We start from the raw sequence: 16,475 nt of genomic DNA, 5'->3' as shown, positions 1-16,475 counted from the left end.
TTTAAAATAGAATTTTATTATAATAACTTTTATTGTAATAATAAATTTTATTTTATTATAATAAATTATTACATGTACATTAAAATTAATTCTCTAAACAATTTTATATCAAAATAGGAAAATAATTTGAGAAGAATTTTTATTTTAAAATTAAAATTAATTATATTAAAATATTTATAACAAAATTTGAAATATTTGAATTATAAATTCTTTTAATATTACACTACTTATTTCTGTAGAAAAGCTTACATTTCTTATATCTTGTTTATAAATAAAATTTCAGTTATAGAATGATAAATTTTATATCATTCAACATTTGCAATATTTCAACATTTAATTCCAGTTATTCAGGACACCCAATATTATCAGTTCCAAGAATGTCCCAAAGCTTAGTCATCAAGCAGTAACGATAAAATTTATATAACACGCAAAGAAACTTTTATTAACTTCAAAAATTCTTTACATTTTTTAAATAGTTTACAAACAAGCTTTTATAACAACTAATTATTCTAATCCCCCGTATTTCTTTGTTACCAATGTTTGAATAGCTGTATTTTACTCTTTTGTCTGGTAGGTACCAAATGCTAAAAATATATTTCCCTAGACTTTCCCTGGCAAGCGAATACTTTCAACTTGTCATTGACAATTAGTCAAATAAATATTTAAACTTTGACAAACTTCGCGTTTAATATTGCAGTTGGAATGTTGTAAAAATTATAAAAGTAATTTTTTAAATAGAATGTTCATTCCCTTGAAACGAAACAGGTCATAACCCTATAGAGTTTTGTATGTCTTGACATTCCTGGGTAGTCTATGTCTTTTCCACGAGGTGTTCGATGGTGCAAATCTGGCTTTTGGGATATTGAGTGATTTGCTCTTTCTTGTTATCTGAATTTGCTGTACGTTTTCTGTTTACGCACATTTCGTTAAGTCAAAATGCCGAAGAATAAGGGTACGTAACCATTCGCTTTGTGTCGCATCTTTTATTTATGAGAATTATAGTATTATCTGTACAGAGGTCATGCAATTTCCAATGTGCAATGTGGTTAATTCGTTCTAACCTGTTAATGTCAAGCTTGTTCTCGAAATTGATAGCTATATTATAGGATATTAAAATCATTTGTTCGAAAATGTTTTCTAAATCAAACCTTGTTGCTGAATTATTCTGAAATTTGTTTTTTCTTTAGGAAAGGGAGGTAAAAACAGGAGAAGGGGTAAAAATGAAAATGAAACGGAAAAAAGAGAATTAGTTTTCAAAGAAGATGGACAAGGTAAAGTTAAGAACATTATATACGGTACTATATTTTCATGTATCAAGGTTTCGCAATTTTGTGAAAGTATGTGTATAAAATTCGATTTTGACATATGTTATTGTTAATACTCATTGGCAATAACAATATTTCAAGTAAAAATAATAAATATAAGAATCTTTTATGTATTATATGATTTTAATAGAATTTTGAATGTAAGTTAATGAATGTCTTTATGATCTTACATTTTATTTAGAGTATGCACAAGTCACAAAAATGCTTGGCAATGGAAGGTTAGAAGCAATGTGCTTTGATGGTGTCAAGCGATTATGTCACATTCGTGGAAAGTTGAGGAAAAAAGTATGGATTAATCAAGGTGACATAATATTAATTGGTTTGAGAGATTACCAAAATGCAAAAGCTGATGTTATATTGAAGTACACATCAGATGAAGCTCGTAATTTGAAAACTTATGGTGAATTTCCTGAAACTGGTATGTACAATTTGTTATAATGCTTAAATCATACAAATATTACAATACATTTGAAATTATAATAGCGATAAATTGAAATTTGCCACTGTGTTTATTAAGAATTAATCTGTAATTTAAATTCTGACTTTTTAATACTGTTGCAGTACGTATCAACGACACTGTCACCTTTGTCGAAGATGGCTTTGATGAAGATATTGAATTTGGTGATGAAATTAGTGATGATGATGAAGATGATGTTGACAACGTGAGTCTTTAATATTTTTAATATAAATTAGCATTAACAATGTAAATAAATTATCGGACCTTTTTGTAGTATTTACAAAATGTAGTATTTGCACAGTTATAATCACATCATATTTAAATTTGATGTATTAACAAATCAATGTGTCAAATTTTCCAGATCTGATGACCTTCAGTATAAAAATAAAAGGTATGGTACAAGAGTGCATGGAAACACCTATTTGTTTTACAAGATGCTACCATTTGTTGCGCAATTAAAATATTAAAATTTTTTCGAAATAAGTAGTCAATTTTCTGTATCTATAAATAAATTTTCATTTATTTGTATAATAATAATTTCCAGCGCAAAATCTTCAGTCCTGGACTGTCAGGATTTATCAGCGTTATTAGACGTGTTGTATTCACTGTATAGCCTGTCTTTTATTTTTATGTGACCTTAAAAACAATGTCCTACTTCTAATAGGATATTTTATACATTACCCTAAATAATCTAACAATTGTGAAAATAAAATTGTTACCAAAATTTGATTTTAAACTAATCAGTTATTGTATAACTTCATATTTGGTTGAATTCAATTATATATAGATAGTTATATTTACAATTATTTTGTATGTATCAAATTGTTTCATTGAATACTCTATTATACAACTACATGTGCAACTATTATTTTGTTTATGTAATTGTATTTACTGATAACTAATTGTATTTTAAGAACAAAATTATTAATTGTGAATTATAGAAACAGTATATCATAATCATGGTTATTTGAAATTTTATTTAGAAGTATTTGTCAAGAAATAAGTTTCGGAAACAGTTCAAAAAGTAGATCAGATACGTATTTAAAAACAACTTATTTAGCAGAACAAATTATTTATAACACGTTTATTATATGAATATTATAATTTGTATTTCTGTATTAAAAATTTATCCGAATATTCATATCATGTTACCTTCTGTATAAATCCATGAATGTGTACTAAATAAAATTAATGTCAGCTGTTAACAACGAATAAAAATATATGAAATACCGAGTTAACTTTATTTATTAATTTATACCAATTCTTTTATGTAGAACGATGTCATCAGAAACTAATTATTTTTATTTCGTTAAAAAAGTTGTAAAATGTTTGTTAAATAAGTAAGCGAAGCAGAGGGTTGGTTCGTTAAAAGAGGTATTCAAAGCACCTCAAGGGCCACAAAAATATTGAAATAAAGGTTCGGGTATAATTTCGGATCTTTTATATCTCACCTTTTTTGTTACAAGTACATCAAGGTTTGTGATGCAACAATTTATTTATTACATCGTTGTTGATAACTCTATCACACAATAGTACATGATAAAATCATATTCTTTTTTTTCTCTGTTACTTTTGATATCGTACGCCATACGATGGCATTATAATTTTAATGTAACATCGTTATATTTACGGAGGGCTAAGCATTAGAGGAAAATTAGAGCGGACTCACGATGCGTACGCGTTATTCACAAAAACAGAACCATCAAGGGTAGAAAATTACGTTCAGAGCTAAAAGCGCACTGATGCGATACTGAATGTTAAATACATTTTGGTTCAGATGCGTGTCTATGAGATGGTAATTAATCTTTACATACCTTATTTTACGTCGATAACAATTGTCATAAGAAGTCGATAGCTAAAGTTAGAGTGTAGTTATAAAATACTGAGGCGAATCTTCAGTTCATTACATGTTGTTGTAACAATATTGGTGTTTACCTAACGCAAAAAACCTGTTTATACCGAGTTACACTGTAGATTTCTCGCATTTTGTTAAGAAAGTTGATTACAAAGTTTCGATGAAATGTTCTTAGTAAACGTTCTTAGAATCAAACAAATGAGTACATACTTTTAATTTGCTCGCACGAGGGACCTGTTTAACCTATTAGTATTAAATTAAAAATGAGATTGATGAGTTTAGGCAATTACAAAATGTGTACAGGTTCATATAGCGTAACATTACTGGCTGGCAGAAAATATTCAACAGAAAATAAATAAATAAATAGAGGAACTTTAGCAGTTACAAATTTCATTACTGCTTTACACACATTTTCAAATAAATATTAGTACATAATAGGTCACTCAATTTACGTCAAACAAATTCCTAATTACATCGAAATAAATTCTACAAATTCTTATTAATAAATAATTTATACTTTATATATTAATCTGAACATTTTCTTAAAAAATTAAATTTTTAATTTAGTACTTAAATGTAGTTCAACTAATTCTTTCAGTGAAACACAATATGAAACGTAGCCAGTGAAGTTACGTGGTCTGCATAGTTTTCTTATTAAACGTACTCAATAGAGTATAGATAGTTAGTAAAAAATGTACTAATATACTGGAGAGAAATGACGGTGAATAAAAAAATTCTATCGTAAGTGGATTGTAACAATTCATGTCATGTTACATTAGCTTTTGCGTACTGCGTAAAATGTAGAACAGTTTCTCTTGTTCTGTAACGGCGATGGACAGCGACGGACATGTAGCACATACGAAGTCAATTTCTCGATTTACAAATTTCTAAATTCTACAATTTCTCAATTTTCCAGTTTGCAAATTTCTATATCCTTAGATTTATAATTTTTCAGTTTTCAAATTCCTACGTCCTTAGATTTACAAATTTTTGAATTTCTAAATCCTCATACTTCCAAATTTTTAAGTTTTCAAATTCTCAAATTTCTTAAATTCACAAATTTTCAAAGGGTTAAATTTTAAGGTTCAAATTTAAAAATCTCCATGGTTAGTTTCGAGCACGTCGGTGTCCGTGCGTTATTTAACGGTCACTTAACTGGCCACCACCGTCTTATAATACATACTATGTATTATAACAGCCGAAATATTTAAACGCCAGTATCGCAACGTCCGTTACCGAGTTATAATAAATGTATACGACAGTACATGGGAGCATAATAGTTTATTTTGATGCGTGTGTGATTGTGCCTTTGGTCCTTAGGTCAGATAGGCTCTAGGCAAGTCTATTAAACATAGAATAACAGTCATTATAGATAATAATTTATAAACTTCAGATGCATAATTATATCTTTTTCAATATATTATACATTAATAGAGTACCTTATTTAAAAGTATGTATATTTATATATGTATATGTATATATATATTTTTGTTCTTTTTAAATACATACTATACGATTCCTTTCTGTGCCTTTGAAAACTGTGTTATACATTGAAAGCTAACGCTGTTTAAAATAATTATCAAGACGTGTTTCGATTCGTAGAAGTTTAAACAACACATTTTTTCTATAGCGGTCATGCCTTTTCTTTTTTTCGTTTTTATTTTAGAATAACTATAATAATTTTGTTCAACATTTTCTCTCTCTTCGATCATAAGATTTATGCGTGTAACATTTGTCCAATTATTTCGCTATATAAATAAAATATTCACGGTTATAATCTTGCAATTATTACAATCGTATAATAGTACATTTATATAAGTTACGCTAAGAAATTATCATATATACAATTAAAAATTGTTAGGAAATATTCTTTTTAAATAAGTTAAATTTACATTGTATTGCGATCCATAAAAACATCGATTTCTCGTTGCTATCCGAATCGGAGTAAACATTTATCTCTCGTTTCTTCTTCGTTTCATCGTTACGCTCGAACAGCAACGAGAACTCTATCTTTTTTTTGTTCTTTCTTTCTTTTTAGAATCTGTGTATATATGCATGTATGTGTACGTGTGCAGTTCATCGTCGAAAAGGTGGTTGAAGTGTAGCTGACCCATATCAAGCGATGCATTACGCGGATAGATATTACAATCATCCTCTAAAGCTAAAAAACGAACTGACGAGTGGCGAGTCTCGCGAAGTCACCATAAAATCTGTTTTCATTTCGATTTTGTCTCGCGTTTATTGTTTTACAAATATATATTATATGTATATATCGCCGTAATGTTGGTCGAAACTGCATCATCTATTTCTTTTCTCTTTTTCGTCCACCATTGTTCATGTAAGCGCTTGTTGCTTCGTTAACTTTCTTCTCTCCTTCTCCCTTTTCATTTTCGCTTTGAACAACACGAGAAAGGCGTTGTACATGGACGGGTTGGCGTAGTGAAGACTAGCGGATCGGCTAGTCGGACTAGCGACGACATATGTTCATTTAATCGCAAGATTAAACGTAAATATTTGTAAGGCAACTTAATGCAACCGAAAGGCAAGCAAATTCGAAGCGTAGGCCATGAGTGTGACAAGTTAATCGTCGTGCATACTTTTTTTTTCCTATGATCTCGAAAGCGTCGAAGAAAAAAAGATTACCTTGCGTTTACTCTTAGATTAAAGACATAGATCTATATCGAGATATCTTTTCTTCGAGCTTCATTTTTTTTTCAAATGTCTCCTCTGACGCTCGAGGATGCGTCAGATTAGACATACGTTTCGATTAGCGTAACAGAGAATTTCTTTCAACGCTATTTTAATATCGATGCACGATCATCGGCCGACAAAAGGATCCTTTTCTTGATGTTATCGCCCCATAAGACCTATGATGCTTCACTGATCTCGCCTTTCCTCCATCATGAATTGATCGACGATCTTCTGCATGGATTCTCGCAATTCGTCTGTACCACTGGTCGTTGTAACTACTTGTACAGTTCTGGTTATTCTGCAACAATTTTTTATTAGGTTAATATGGGGTTGCAAATACTGTCACTACTGAAATCACTTAATTTTAATAAGAATTTGTTAAAGGGTGTTTTTGACAATGAAGAATATTTTTCAAAGTATAATTTCAACGTCTTCATTAATTTAACAATCGATATTGTAAAAATGTTGTTAAAATATGCAGTTAAAAATTAGTCATTACTGTTTATATTGTTGAAGTACCATGTAAAGTGTTATTTAAAAATGTAAAAATGATAAATAGATTTTGATACCTTCCCTGAGTTTTTGAAAATGAAGAATATTTTTCAAAGTATAATTTCATCTTCATTAATTTAACAATCGATATTGTAAAAATTTTGTTAAAATATGTAGTTAAAAATTATTGGTTATTATTGTTTATATTGTTGAAGTACCATGTACAGTGTGATTTAAAAATGTAAAAATGTTAAAGAGATTTTGATACCTTTCCTGAGTTTTTAAAAAAGAAGAATATTTTTCAAAGTATAATTTCATCTTCCTTAATTTAACAATCGACATTGTAAAAATGTTGTTAAAATATTTAGTTAAAAATTATTAGTCATTAATGTTTATATTGTTGTACATGTACAGTGTGATTTAAAAATGTAAAAATGATAATTTTTACCTTTCCTGAGTTTCAGGGTCCACTTCCGTCGTTGTCGTTTCCATGTAGGATGGCTCGCTATGTTGCAAAAAGTCAGATTCTGCGTAACAAAGGAGAAGTTATCAAAAGACATGCTCTCGCATAGGTGGGTGCGTGTTCTTACTATTTTAGCGGTTCACATAGATACAAGTACCAATCGTATATATCTCTCAATGTTACATCATGCCCAAAACAAGGGGTAATACTAGACACATATAAAAAAAGTAACAACGACGCTATACATTTGACGATACATAATATATAATATAATAATACGCATTTTTATTTGATCAGCCAACTATGCAACCGCTTTTCCCTTACTTCTTCGATAATTCGATACTTCACACGTTCGTTGATTAAAATTTCAGTTCGTCAGAGGAAGCGAATATCTTTGAACCGAACGACACCCTTTCGTCGAATGTTTTCGTCACATGTGAAATACTATGCACTAATAGCAGCGCTTGAGAGTCCGTTTCTCATTATACTCGAGGATAATTATAATTAGGCACGTTTAAGACACCTCTTACAAGAGAGATTTCGATCCTTTAAATTTCGATATTAATGAAAGTCTTTGTACAAGAAATAATGGAAAGGAAGAATAACGTGTCTCTTACCAGAAAACATATTATACTCTTGTTAATATATTTTCTATAAAATTGAAGTTTTGAAAGTTTTAAGAATTTTGTAACAGAACACGTTTCTTCGATTCGATTATTTGAAGATGCAGAGTTTCATTAATAAAGCAAAGTTAAAGGAAACCTGCCTTGCAAGCAGGACTGTGCTGCACGCAGCGAGCTCGTGTGAAGCGCTGATAAAAGCTACTGAATAATAATAATAATAATAATAATAAAGCGTTTAGCAGTTAGTCATAAGATACTGTATATAAGGTACTGTCCGATACAACAGAAGAGTATTCAACTACGGTAAAAACTGAGGAGGGAGGGGGTTTCTTCGGTGGAAAACAAGTAGGAAACGTTCGTAACGAAATCTTCTAATCGAAACTGCTAAGTCGAGTCTATCAAAACTATCTACTTAAAAGGAACTATCGCTGAATCGTCACGAAACAAGATACAAAAATAATATTACTACGTTCACGCTATACGTTGAACAGATCTCTTTATTATAAAATGATACTGCACGTTTCGTGAAACGGTCAAAATCGTCTAACAAATGTATCGAGTCAATTACGAATAAAGAAGAAAATCGAACTTCAACGACTAGAAGAACGTAAATCAAATGTATAAAAATTACATATGTACTTTCTCGACAGTTCGAGCTTTATCATCGTAGAAGAGCAGTTTCATACTTACAATTTTCGACCGAGGAAAACGCTCTCTGGTTTTGACCGTAGCTCTTTGAAACACCCTGTATATAGTGGCAACAAGTTTAAAGGGGCGCGTACTAACTACATCAGTTAGTGTTGTTAGACGAACGGTCAGATATTAATTGCTATATTAACGCGGTTTTTGTAGTTATTTGCTTTTTGCTCGGGGAACAGGCAACTTTTGTGCTGTGTTACAGGCTTACGGTCCTCTGGTACTTTTCTTCCGACTACCATTTTTTTACCACAATTTTTCTTTTATACATTTTTCTACATTTTACTGTAATTTTCGTGTTTATGTTACTCGAACTTTATTCTAATTTTATTGTAATTTTTATTAAATTTTTTTGGGTGCATTTTACTGGAATTTTTTATCTAAATTTTGCTATAAATTTTGTCCAAATTTATTATTAGTATTTGATACTTAATTTAATTTATACTATTGTTTCATTAATTTTATTTGATATACAGGGTGCAATATTTTAATTCATAAATTTAAAGAATTATTGAAAAATGTTTTAGACAAACTTTGTTCTTTTTTGAGAGAAAAATAAAATTTAATTAGTTCTCTTTTAACTAGACACGTAAAAGATGTTGCTTTTTTAAAACGAAATTATATCTTTTTACATAAATTAATTTTTCAGAATATTTCAAATAAAAAACAGATAAAAAAATATATAAAAAATTAAACAATTCGTGAGACATTTTATAGTTTCATATAACAGGTTTCAATTTTGAATTTAAAATTTGTGTCTCACGAACAGTCAACTTTTTTAAAAATTGTAGTTTGACATTTTTCATGCAGAATATTTTGAATAATTTTTTTTAGAAAGGTATTCTAAAGAGAGATTGGTCGGAAGAAAAGTTGAAGATTACCTGAAGTGCTGTGTTTAAGAATGACAATCTGAAATATGACAAACGATGTGCAATCGTTTAGCCATTTGCAGCTCTAAACAAAAAGAAGACGGACAACGTTCTTCAAAACCGCTAGAATCTAATTCTAAAACGCATTCAAAGTAGCTTTCGAAGCGTCGGGACGTTCATTGAAGCTCAATCTGTCGAGCGATTTCGATTGTAGTGTATGAATGGATTCGTGTTCACACGCACGTGTACATAGATAAAGGCTACTTACATGACGATTCGCCTAACAATCCTAACATGACTAAAAAAACACGATTTGTTGGTCCCTCTACACTTTAGCTTTATCTTGAGTTGCTTATTGTCAGAGAAGAGCTAGAAAGGGTAAATAAGTGATCTATATAGGACGCATGAAAATTAAAGTGAGATTCGAGCTCTATTATTCGGTATTTTTTGGGGAGGTACGTGCATCAGGCGTAAAAAGAACGCTACTGAACTGGAAAAGAAAGAAAAACAAGACAAAAATTATTGGCGTGTAAAACGCTGCAGGAGACAAACTAAAAGACTGATAGAATGCCAGATCATGCGAGGATTGTGCTCGGATCATGCAGCACTTTTGGTAGGATCAAACTTCAGAAAAAAAAAGCTTGCGTACTCTTCGAGGTTTACCTGTCGCTCAAATCGTGTTTAATACTCCTCGAATACCACACCTATATACTTTATTCTTTTCGATGCTTCTCACCATAAAATTATACCTAGTTTATAACACAGTTTATTTCTAACCTGCAAATGATTTTTAACATTGCATTAAAATTGATATGTTTTGTTATGTACAGAGTGTATCACAAGTAGTGTAGGTTCCTGAAATGGGGGGTAGTTGGCGTGATTCTGAATAAGATTACACGCGTGGTAATTCTATGCGTAATAATTCCATGCGTGGTAATTCTATGCGTAATAATGCCACGCTTGGTAATTCCACGCGTGGTAATTCTACGCGTGGTAATTCCACGCGTGGTAATTCTACGCGTAGTAATTCCACGCGTGGTAATTCTACGCGTAGTAATTCCACGCATGGTAATTCTATGCGTAGTAATTCCACGCGTGGTAATTCTACGCGTAGTAATTCCACGCATGGTAATTCCACGCGTGGTAATTCAGCGAATGGTAATTCTACGCGTAGTAATTCCACGCATGGTAATTCCACGCGTGGTAATTCAGCGAGTGGTAATTCCACGCGTGGTAATTCTACGCGTAGTAATTCCACACGTGGTAATTCTATGCGTAGTAATGCCATGCGTGGTAACTCCACGCGTGGTAATTCAGCGAGTGGTAATTCAACGCGTGGTAATTCTACGCGTGGTAATTCGACGCGTGGTAATTCGATACGTAGTAATTCCACGCGTGGTAATTCTACGCGTAGTAATTCCACGCATGGTAATTCTATGCGTAGTAATTCGACGCGTGGTAATTCTACGCGTAGTAATTGCACGCATGGTAATTCCACGCGTGGTAATTCAGCGAGTGGTAATTCAACGCGTGGTAATTCTACGCGTGGTAATTCGACGCGTGGTAATTCGATACGTAGTAATTCCACAAGTGCTAATTCACCAATCCCAGCGCAAGGATCACTTGCGCTCTGATTGGTTCGTGTTCGTGAAGCTTCAAACCCCATTTTTGCAAAGGGAAATTTTATTCAGAATCACGTCAGCTACCCCCCATTTCCTTACACTAATTGTGAAGCACCCTATATAACTCCTCCGGGACTATTAACATCAGTAAGATTGAATTCGTGGTACACAGCTTCTTTGGGACTGTGCATACTTCTAATCGTTGATATTTCTGAGAAATATAGCTGTACATGTTGAAGAAGTCAGGTTACAAAAGAGTGAATATAATCTCCGAAATACAAAACTACATTACATGGATTTCGATATATGGGAAACCTAATATCAATCGCTGGACTCAAATTACTTATAAAAAAAAATCCTTCAGTTCTTAGAAACTATACGGAAAATTATTAAAAATCATTTTAAAAAATTTATCTAAAATCCTTTCACCCTTAACAAAATTCAAAATAAATAGAATTATAAATAAAATACATATAGATTTACTCTGAAAAAATAAAAATACTATTCGTTAATCCTAAAATTTTTGGGCATGGGTCCGGGGTCTACGATTGTTTACGCGGTATACGATCAAAAAAAAAATTCGCGTAAAAGAAATAAATAAAATGAAGGGTAAATCGTACCCAGTTTGCCTCGGGACATTGTTAGAGAGGGTGTAGATGTCACGTTGGAACGTTCGTGGCTCCAAGGCAAGAAATATTGCTAGTAGGACCACCAACGTAGCGGCAGCTACGCTCATCCAACACGCGCAGCTTGTTCTACCGGAAGTCTTCCTCCTAGATGTTCCCTCTACTGTACTTGGTCGCATGCTCGAACAAACTGACTGTACCGAACTGTCTGTTTCTGTCACTTAAACATTATGCCTCCTATGAATTTTCTGTCGCCCGTTTATTTGTTCTGACATTTCCAAAAACCTGTCAATATTCTTTTCATCTAATTGTTAAACTGTCGATTGAAGTTTTGCAAGTTACAAGTTGTACAAGTTACAAGTTTTATAAGTTACAAGTTTTACAAGGTACAAGTTTTACAAGGTAGTAATTCTTTGTGAGAGGGTAATAATCATAATACCAGGAAGATTTTTAGCAAACACGAAAAATTTATTTTCGTTATTTCTCATTTTAATTAAATTTTCTATAGACACAATTTTAAAATAGCATTATAGTATTAGAAATTTATGCAATTGTCAACTAATTTCACTGAAGTTCTCCAAGCATTATTTTGCATAAGCGAGAAGGATTTTCAGGAAAAATTTGTTCGCCATTTTAATTTCGTTTTCTACCTCACCGACACAAAGAGTGCCGTTACAGCAGTATTAGAAATATTTTGTATTTGTCCACAATTTGAAAACTATCAATTTTCATTACGTATGTCAAGTGAGTTGCATTTAGTTATAGTTTAAAAAACACACTTTATGTATATGAAGTCAATCGTACTTAAAATAAATTAATACTCAAAGTACATTAGGGGATGCAATTTATCAAAAGGGTGAACTTTAAGTATTTCAAGTGTGTTTCATCATTTCCATTATTTTTTTTACCAGATTTCAATACATCATACAGAACTGTACATCTGAATCTCTTCTCAATTTAGTCTTTCTCATTCTATTTTAACTCTTTGACTCATAGGTTATGTTCTAGCATTTAAAATGTCACTAAGATGGCGACCAATATTAAAATGACAAAAAATTCTGTTGTGAAAAAATCCTTGTCGCACTGTTACACAAAATATTTACCAAATTCTAACTCGATCAGATTTGACAGGTTTTCGGAAATACATCCTTTCGTGAATTCGACTCGATTAAAACCCGCGATCCCACGCCGTGATTAGTATGAAGGAGCGGGCGAAATATGCGAAGAATTCGAAAGATTTGATTTGCAAATGCGCCTAATTTTTCTTTTAATAATAACCTGATGATAACATGATAACGTCTTCCGTGTTTTTAAAACATCGTTAGCCGAAAGCTGGCAACTCTCGCGAGCCATTGCACCTGTTATTCACGAATATCCTTCTTGGGATTAATTGTAGATTCTGTGTTAAATCGAGCCCAGTATAAAGCTTAGCTTGAAAAGAATAATACATATAACTTTGAAACCTGATTTTTTATTTCTCTTTTTGATACTCGTCGAACGAGCTTTAGTGAATTGTTATTGATACTTGATGTGTATGAAAGAATACAACCAAAATGTGTTACACCCAATATGTCGCTTTTTTTGGAGATATTTTGTACATTTTGTTCACGTACAATTTATGGTGTAATTTATAGGGAAGTTTTGGGATTAGATGTATTTTTGTACGCTTCTTTACGGTGTTTTGTGATTTATTGCGAAGTCGCATTCGTATGCGATATTGAACATGGGTTAGCAGTTAAAAAGAAATATCATACATCTATATTATCAATTTTAATGAAAATTAAGCAAGTTTATATTGTTATAATATAAATATTACTTATTTTATCTCACTTATCTTGGATAAAATAAATGAATATAATGCAACTATACAGAAAGAGAAAACAATTTAAAAAAAGTTCCTATGAAAGCTTGAAATTTTCCAAACAAAGAGTGAAAACAATTATTGACGTAAAAAATTAAATACAAAAGACAAAAATATAAAATGCTTGCATTTAAAAAAAAAATTTGAAGTTCCACTAAAAGATTAATTTTTCAAGATACCACCAAGTATGATATTTCTTTTTAAACACACTTATACGTATCAAAAAATTGATCGCGAGAATCAATGAAAAGTATGCTAGTCCCAGAAGCACCTAATCGTACATAATATCCACTGAACCAAGACCAACGATAAGAAAAAAAGTGGGATACTTCTTTGAACGAAGCACATTGAATCGATCACCACCAACCTTATGAAATAACACTCGCCCCCGATAATGTCCACGAAGAATCATAAAACCACACAGGTAGGCAGATTTACGACTGCCTCGTACAAGCTTTGTTTTTCCTTGCGTTACTCATCATTTCATATCCTCCCACCTTGTGCGATACACATCAAAGTTATAGTGGTTATACAAGCTTAAGATCATGCAACGTTGTGGTGCGACGTACTAGAAATTAGATACTGACGTACAGTTTTCCGCTTGTTACCAAGAGAACACCAATTATTTCGTTAAAATATTTTTACTTGTCTTTTATAAACTTGTCTACCGTACACGGCCGACTATAATTCATTCAATTGAATCGACCGAGTCGAACACAAATTTTGAATCATATACCGAAATTTGAAAAACATCGGTTTCGTCCTGACAGCGTTTACCTTCGATTTAAAATTCACGTCCGTGAATAAATCGTAGCCAAATCATACAATAAATAATTGACAAAAAACCAATCTCTCTGCAAGCAACACCAAAGGAAACAGAAAATAAAGGTGCGCGGGTCTCATGCGTACACATAAAGAAGCTCATGATAAAGCGACTAAAATAAACGGATATGCAAATTCACGTTCTCGGATCTGAGCTTATGTCTCTCGGATAACTTGGTCTTAGCGGGATTATGTACATTGCTTACTTAGAAGGTTAGCTGTGAGTGCGGTACCTTGGTCGTCCTCCAACGGGGACAGCTCCGCACCTTCGTGCAGTGCTACATCAGACCCGCTGGAACTGCCCAATGTACGCCTCTTGCTCGGAGATCTTCTTCTCGGTCGTGGCGAACCGTCACTGTCAGTGTCGCTGTTTAAATCGTGGCGTGAGCTACCGTTCTTTGCGTAAATGTCACCGTTACCGGAACCGGGCGACGTGTCTTGGGAGAGCTGGCTCTCCCATTGCTCTACCTTCTCATCGTTCAGGTACGAGTGCTCTATCAAGCTGCCGTGCGCCCACGGCTCCGACATCTCGCTAATGCTTTTCATCATCTTTGTCGAACCCTGTTCGATACTTAGTGGCAGGATATCGCCCTGCAATCGTTTCAGACCGGGTATGTCGCCGTAGTCCCCGCTGGTGGTCACCGTCCGTACGATCCGTTCCGTCTGGTCAGTGCCAACGGACTCCATGGTGGTGCACATCGTGGTCGTGATCGTTTTCACCACGGTCTCTTTCACCACCTGATCCGTAACGTTTCTCACGGTCTTTGTTATCGTCCCCGCTTCCTCGGGACCCATCCAACTCTCTACAATCTTAGTTTCCCTCACAAGTTCCCCCGGTCTAGCGTCTCCTTTCGCGATCGTCACGGACTCTATCTTTTCTACGGTTCCAGCTAATTTCTCGAGCGTTTCGGAATCGAGCGCGGACGCGGTCGTTTTGGTCGTCATCGTGGTGCACGTTTCGCTCGACAGCTCGGTCTTTACGGAGTCACCCTTTGGCTCCGATTTCTCGAGCTGCTTCGTATCTTCGACGTCTGACTTTACCTTATCGGTTCCGGTTTTGCAAGCCATCTTTTCGTTATCCATGGATTTTTTTACCTTGATCGGTATCTTACTTTTAGGACTGCTCTTTTCGGGCGAGTGTTCTTCCTGCAGCTTTGATTCTTTCGTCTTATGCTTGGGACTGTACGGCGCGCACGAGGTGTCACCCAAGTCTAGATGAAAGTCTGTTTTGATGGACGACCTGGTGGAGTGTCGCGGGGCGGGAACAGGTTGCTTTGTTGGAGCAGAAGTAGCATGCCTCTCTACAGTCCCATCAATCTCAGCCGAATCATGCCCTGACCCATCCAAAAGGACATGGACAAGAACAGGAACAAGGACATAAAGCACATTGATACACACTAAGAATTTTCAACTCTAGCCCAGCTGCGACAGTTGGACTGAAAGATTCAGCGTGTTTTGTCTCACATACGTACTTTGTGTATGTGTGTACGCGCATACACACGAAACTCGTGGTGGCCCACACACGCATGCATATTATATCGCATGATATGCCTGTGTGTGTGCGTGTGTGTATGTGCAGCACACGTCTACATTTAGTATTTTAGTTAGTATCAATACTGCAACAGGATTAGTATGTTTATCAAAAAGAAACACTCAATTAAATGGTGTCTAGTCGTGGCGCCTGAATCTTACTAAAATGTACCCTGAAATAACTTGATCTCTCGAATTTAAACAGAAACTAAAAACTTTTACCCTGTAGAAAAGTATTTCAAAGCGTGAATCTTGTGAATTTGTTGAAAGCGATTGTTCTTTAGCGGTGAAGAGAATTGGTGAGTATAAAAATCTTGTCAAACCATAATTTGGTTAATTTGATCGAAATTTTTGGCCGTTCGTGTGGAAAAAGTATTTGAAAGAAATTTAAAGCTTTCTCGTGTATCTCGAACTCCGACGAAAGAGGTAACTATTTAGTAAGAAACGTGCGCACAATATTAGTGTGAAAGCGTCGGCAGGTGCTAACTATGGAAGATAAAGCTAAATATAAATGAGGGCACCAAAATAGAATCTGCTAACATA

At 33.5% G+C, this 16,475-nt stretch overlaps 2 protein-coding genes across 30 annotated transcripts in view; one reads left to right on the top strand and one right to left on the bottom strand.

Moving 5' to 3' along the window:
- Positions 1 to 734: 734 nt before the first annotated feature.
- On the top strand, positions 735 to 3,015 carry eIF1A (eukaryotic translation initiation factor 1A). Of its 2 annotated transcripts, XM_012286606.2 has the most exons (6): positions 735 to 952; positions 1,188 to 1,271; positions 1,507 to 1,743; positions 1,887 to 1,987; positions 2,144 to 2,173; positions 2,327 to 3,015. In XM_012286606.2, exons 1-5 carry the CDS (start codon positions 937 to 939, stop codon positions 2,147 to 2,149), a joined length of 444 nt encoding a protein of 147 aa, XP_012141996.1. In that variant the 5' UTR covers positions 735 to 936; the 3' UTR covers positions 2,150 to 2,173; positions 2,327 to 3,015. The 2 variants fall into 2 exon arrangements, with proteins under 2 accessions (XP_012141996.1, XP_003703907.1); XM_003703859.3 differs by having other exon boundaries at positions 746 to 952; positions 2,144 to 3,015.
- A 185-nt stretch (positions 3,016 to 3,200) lies between these two features.
- LOC100874737 (uncharacterized) overlaps positions 3,201 to 16,475 on the bottom strand; it is a 138,090-nt gene continuing 124,815 nt past the window's right edge. For 12 of the 28 annotated variants that reach the window (XM_076533338.1, XM_076533340.1, XM_076533343.1 and 9 more), the window contains 3 exons: positions 14,609 to 15,736; positions 11,714 to 11,939; positions 7,279 to 7,347 (listed from right to left, as the gene is read on the bottom strand). In XM_076533338.1, the coding sequence (XP_076389453.1) occupies positions 7,341 to 7,347; positions 11,714 to 11,939; positions 14,609 to 15,736 (1,361 nt within the window). In that variant the 3' untranslated portion in view covers positions 7,279 to 7,340. Of the gene's footprint in view, positions 6,627 to 7,268; positions 7,348 to 8,596; positions 8,652 to 11,713; positions 11,940 to 14,608; positions 15,737 to 16,475 lie in introns of those variants that run through there. The other 16 variants (XM_076533344.1, XM_076533364.1, XM_076533363.1 and 13 more) reach the window with 10 other exon arrangements.

The sequence above is a fragment of the Megachile rotundata genome, chromosome 7 (genome assembly GCF_050947335.1).
Source record: "Megachile rotundata isolate GNS110a chromosome 7, iyMegRotu1, whole genome shotgun sequence".
Classification (NCBI taxonomy): domain Eukaryota; kingdom Metazoa; phylum Arthropoda; class Insecta; order Hymenoptera; family Megachilidae; genus Megachile; species Megachile rotundata.
Note: the sequence above shows the minus strand (reverse complement) of the source record. Positions and strands in the feature narration are given on the sequence as shown.

What these genes read in the sequence shown, in the direction of transcription:
- eIF1A (XM_012286606.2), top strand. An exon ending in TTTCAAAGAAGATGGACAAG is followed by an intron (nt 1,272 to 1,506) that starts GTAAAGTTAAGA and finishes CATTTTATTTAG; the next exon opens with AGTATGCACAAGTCACAAAA. An exon ending in TGGTGAATTTCCTGAAACTG is followed by an intron (nt 1,744 to 1,886) that starts GTATGTACAATT and finishes ATACTGTTGCAG; the next exon opens with TACGTATCAACGACACTGTC.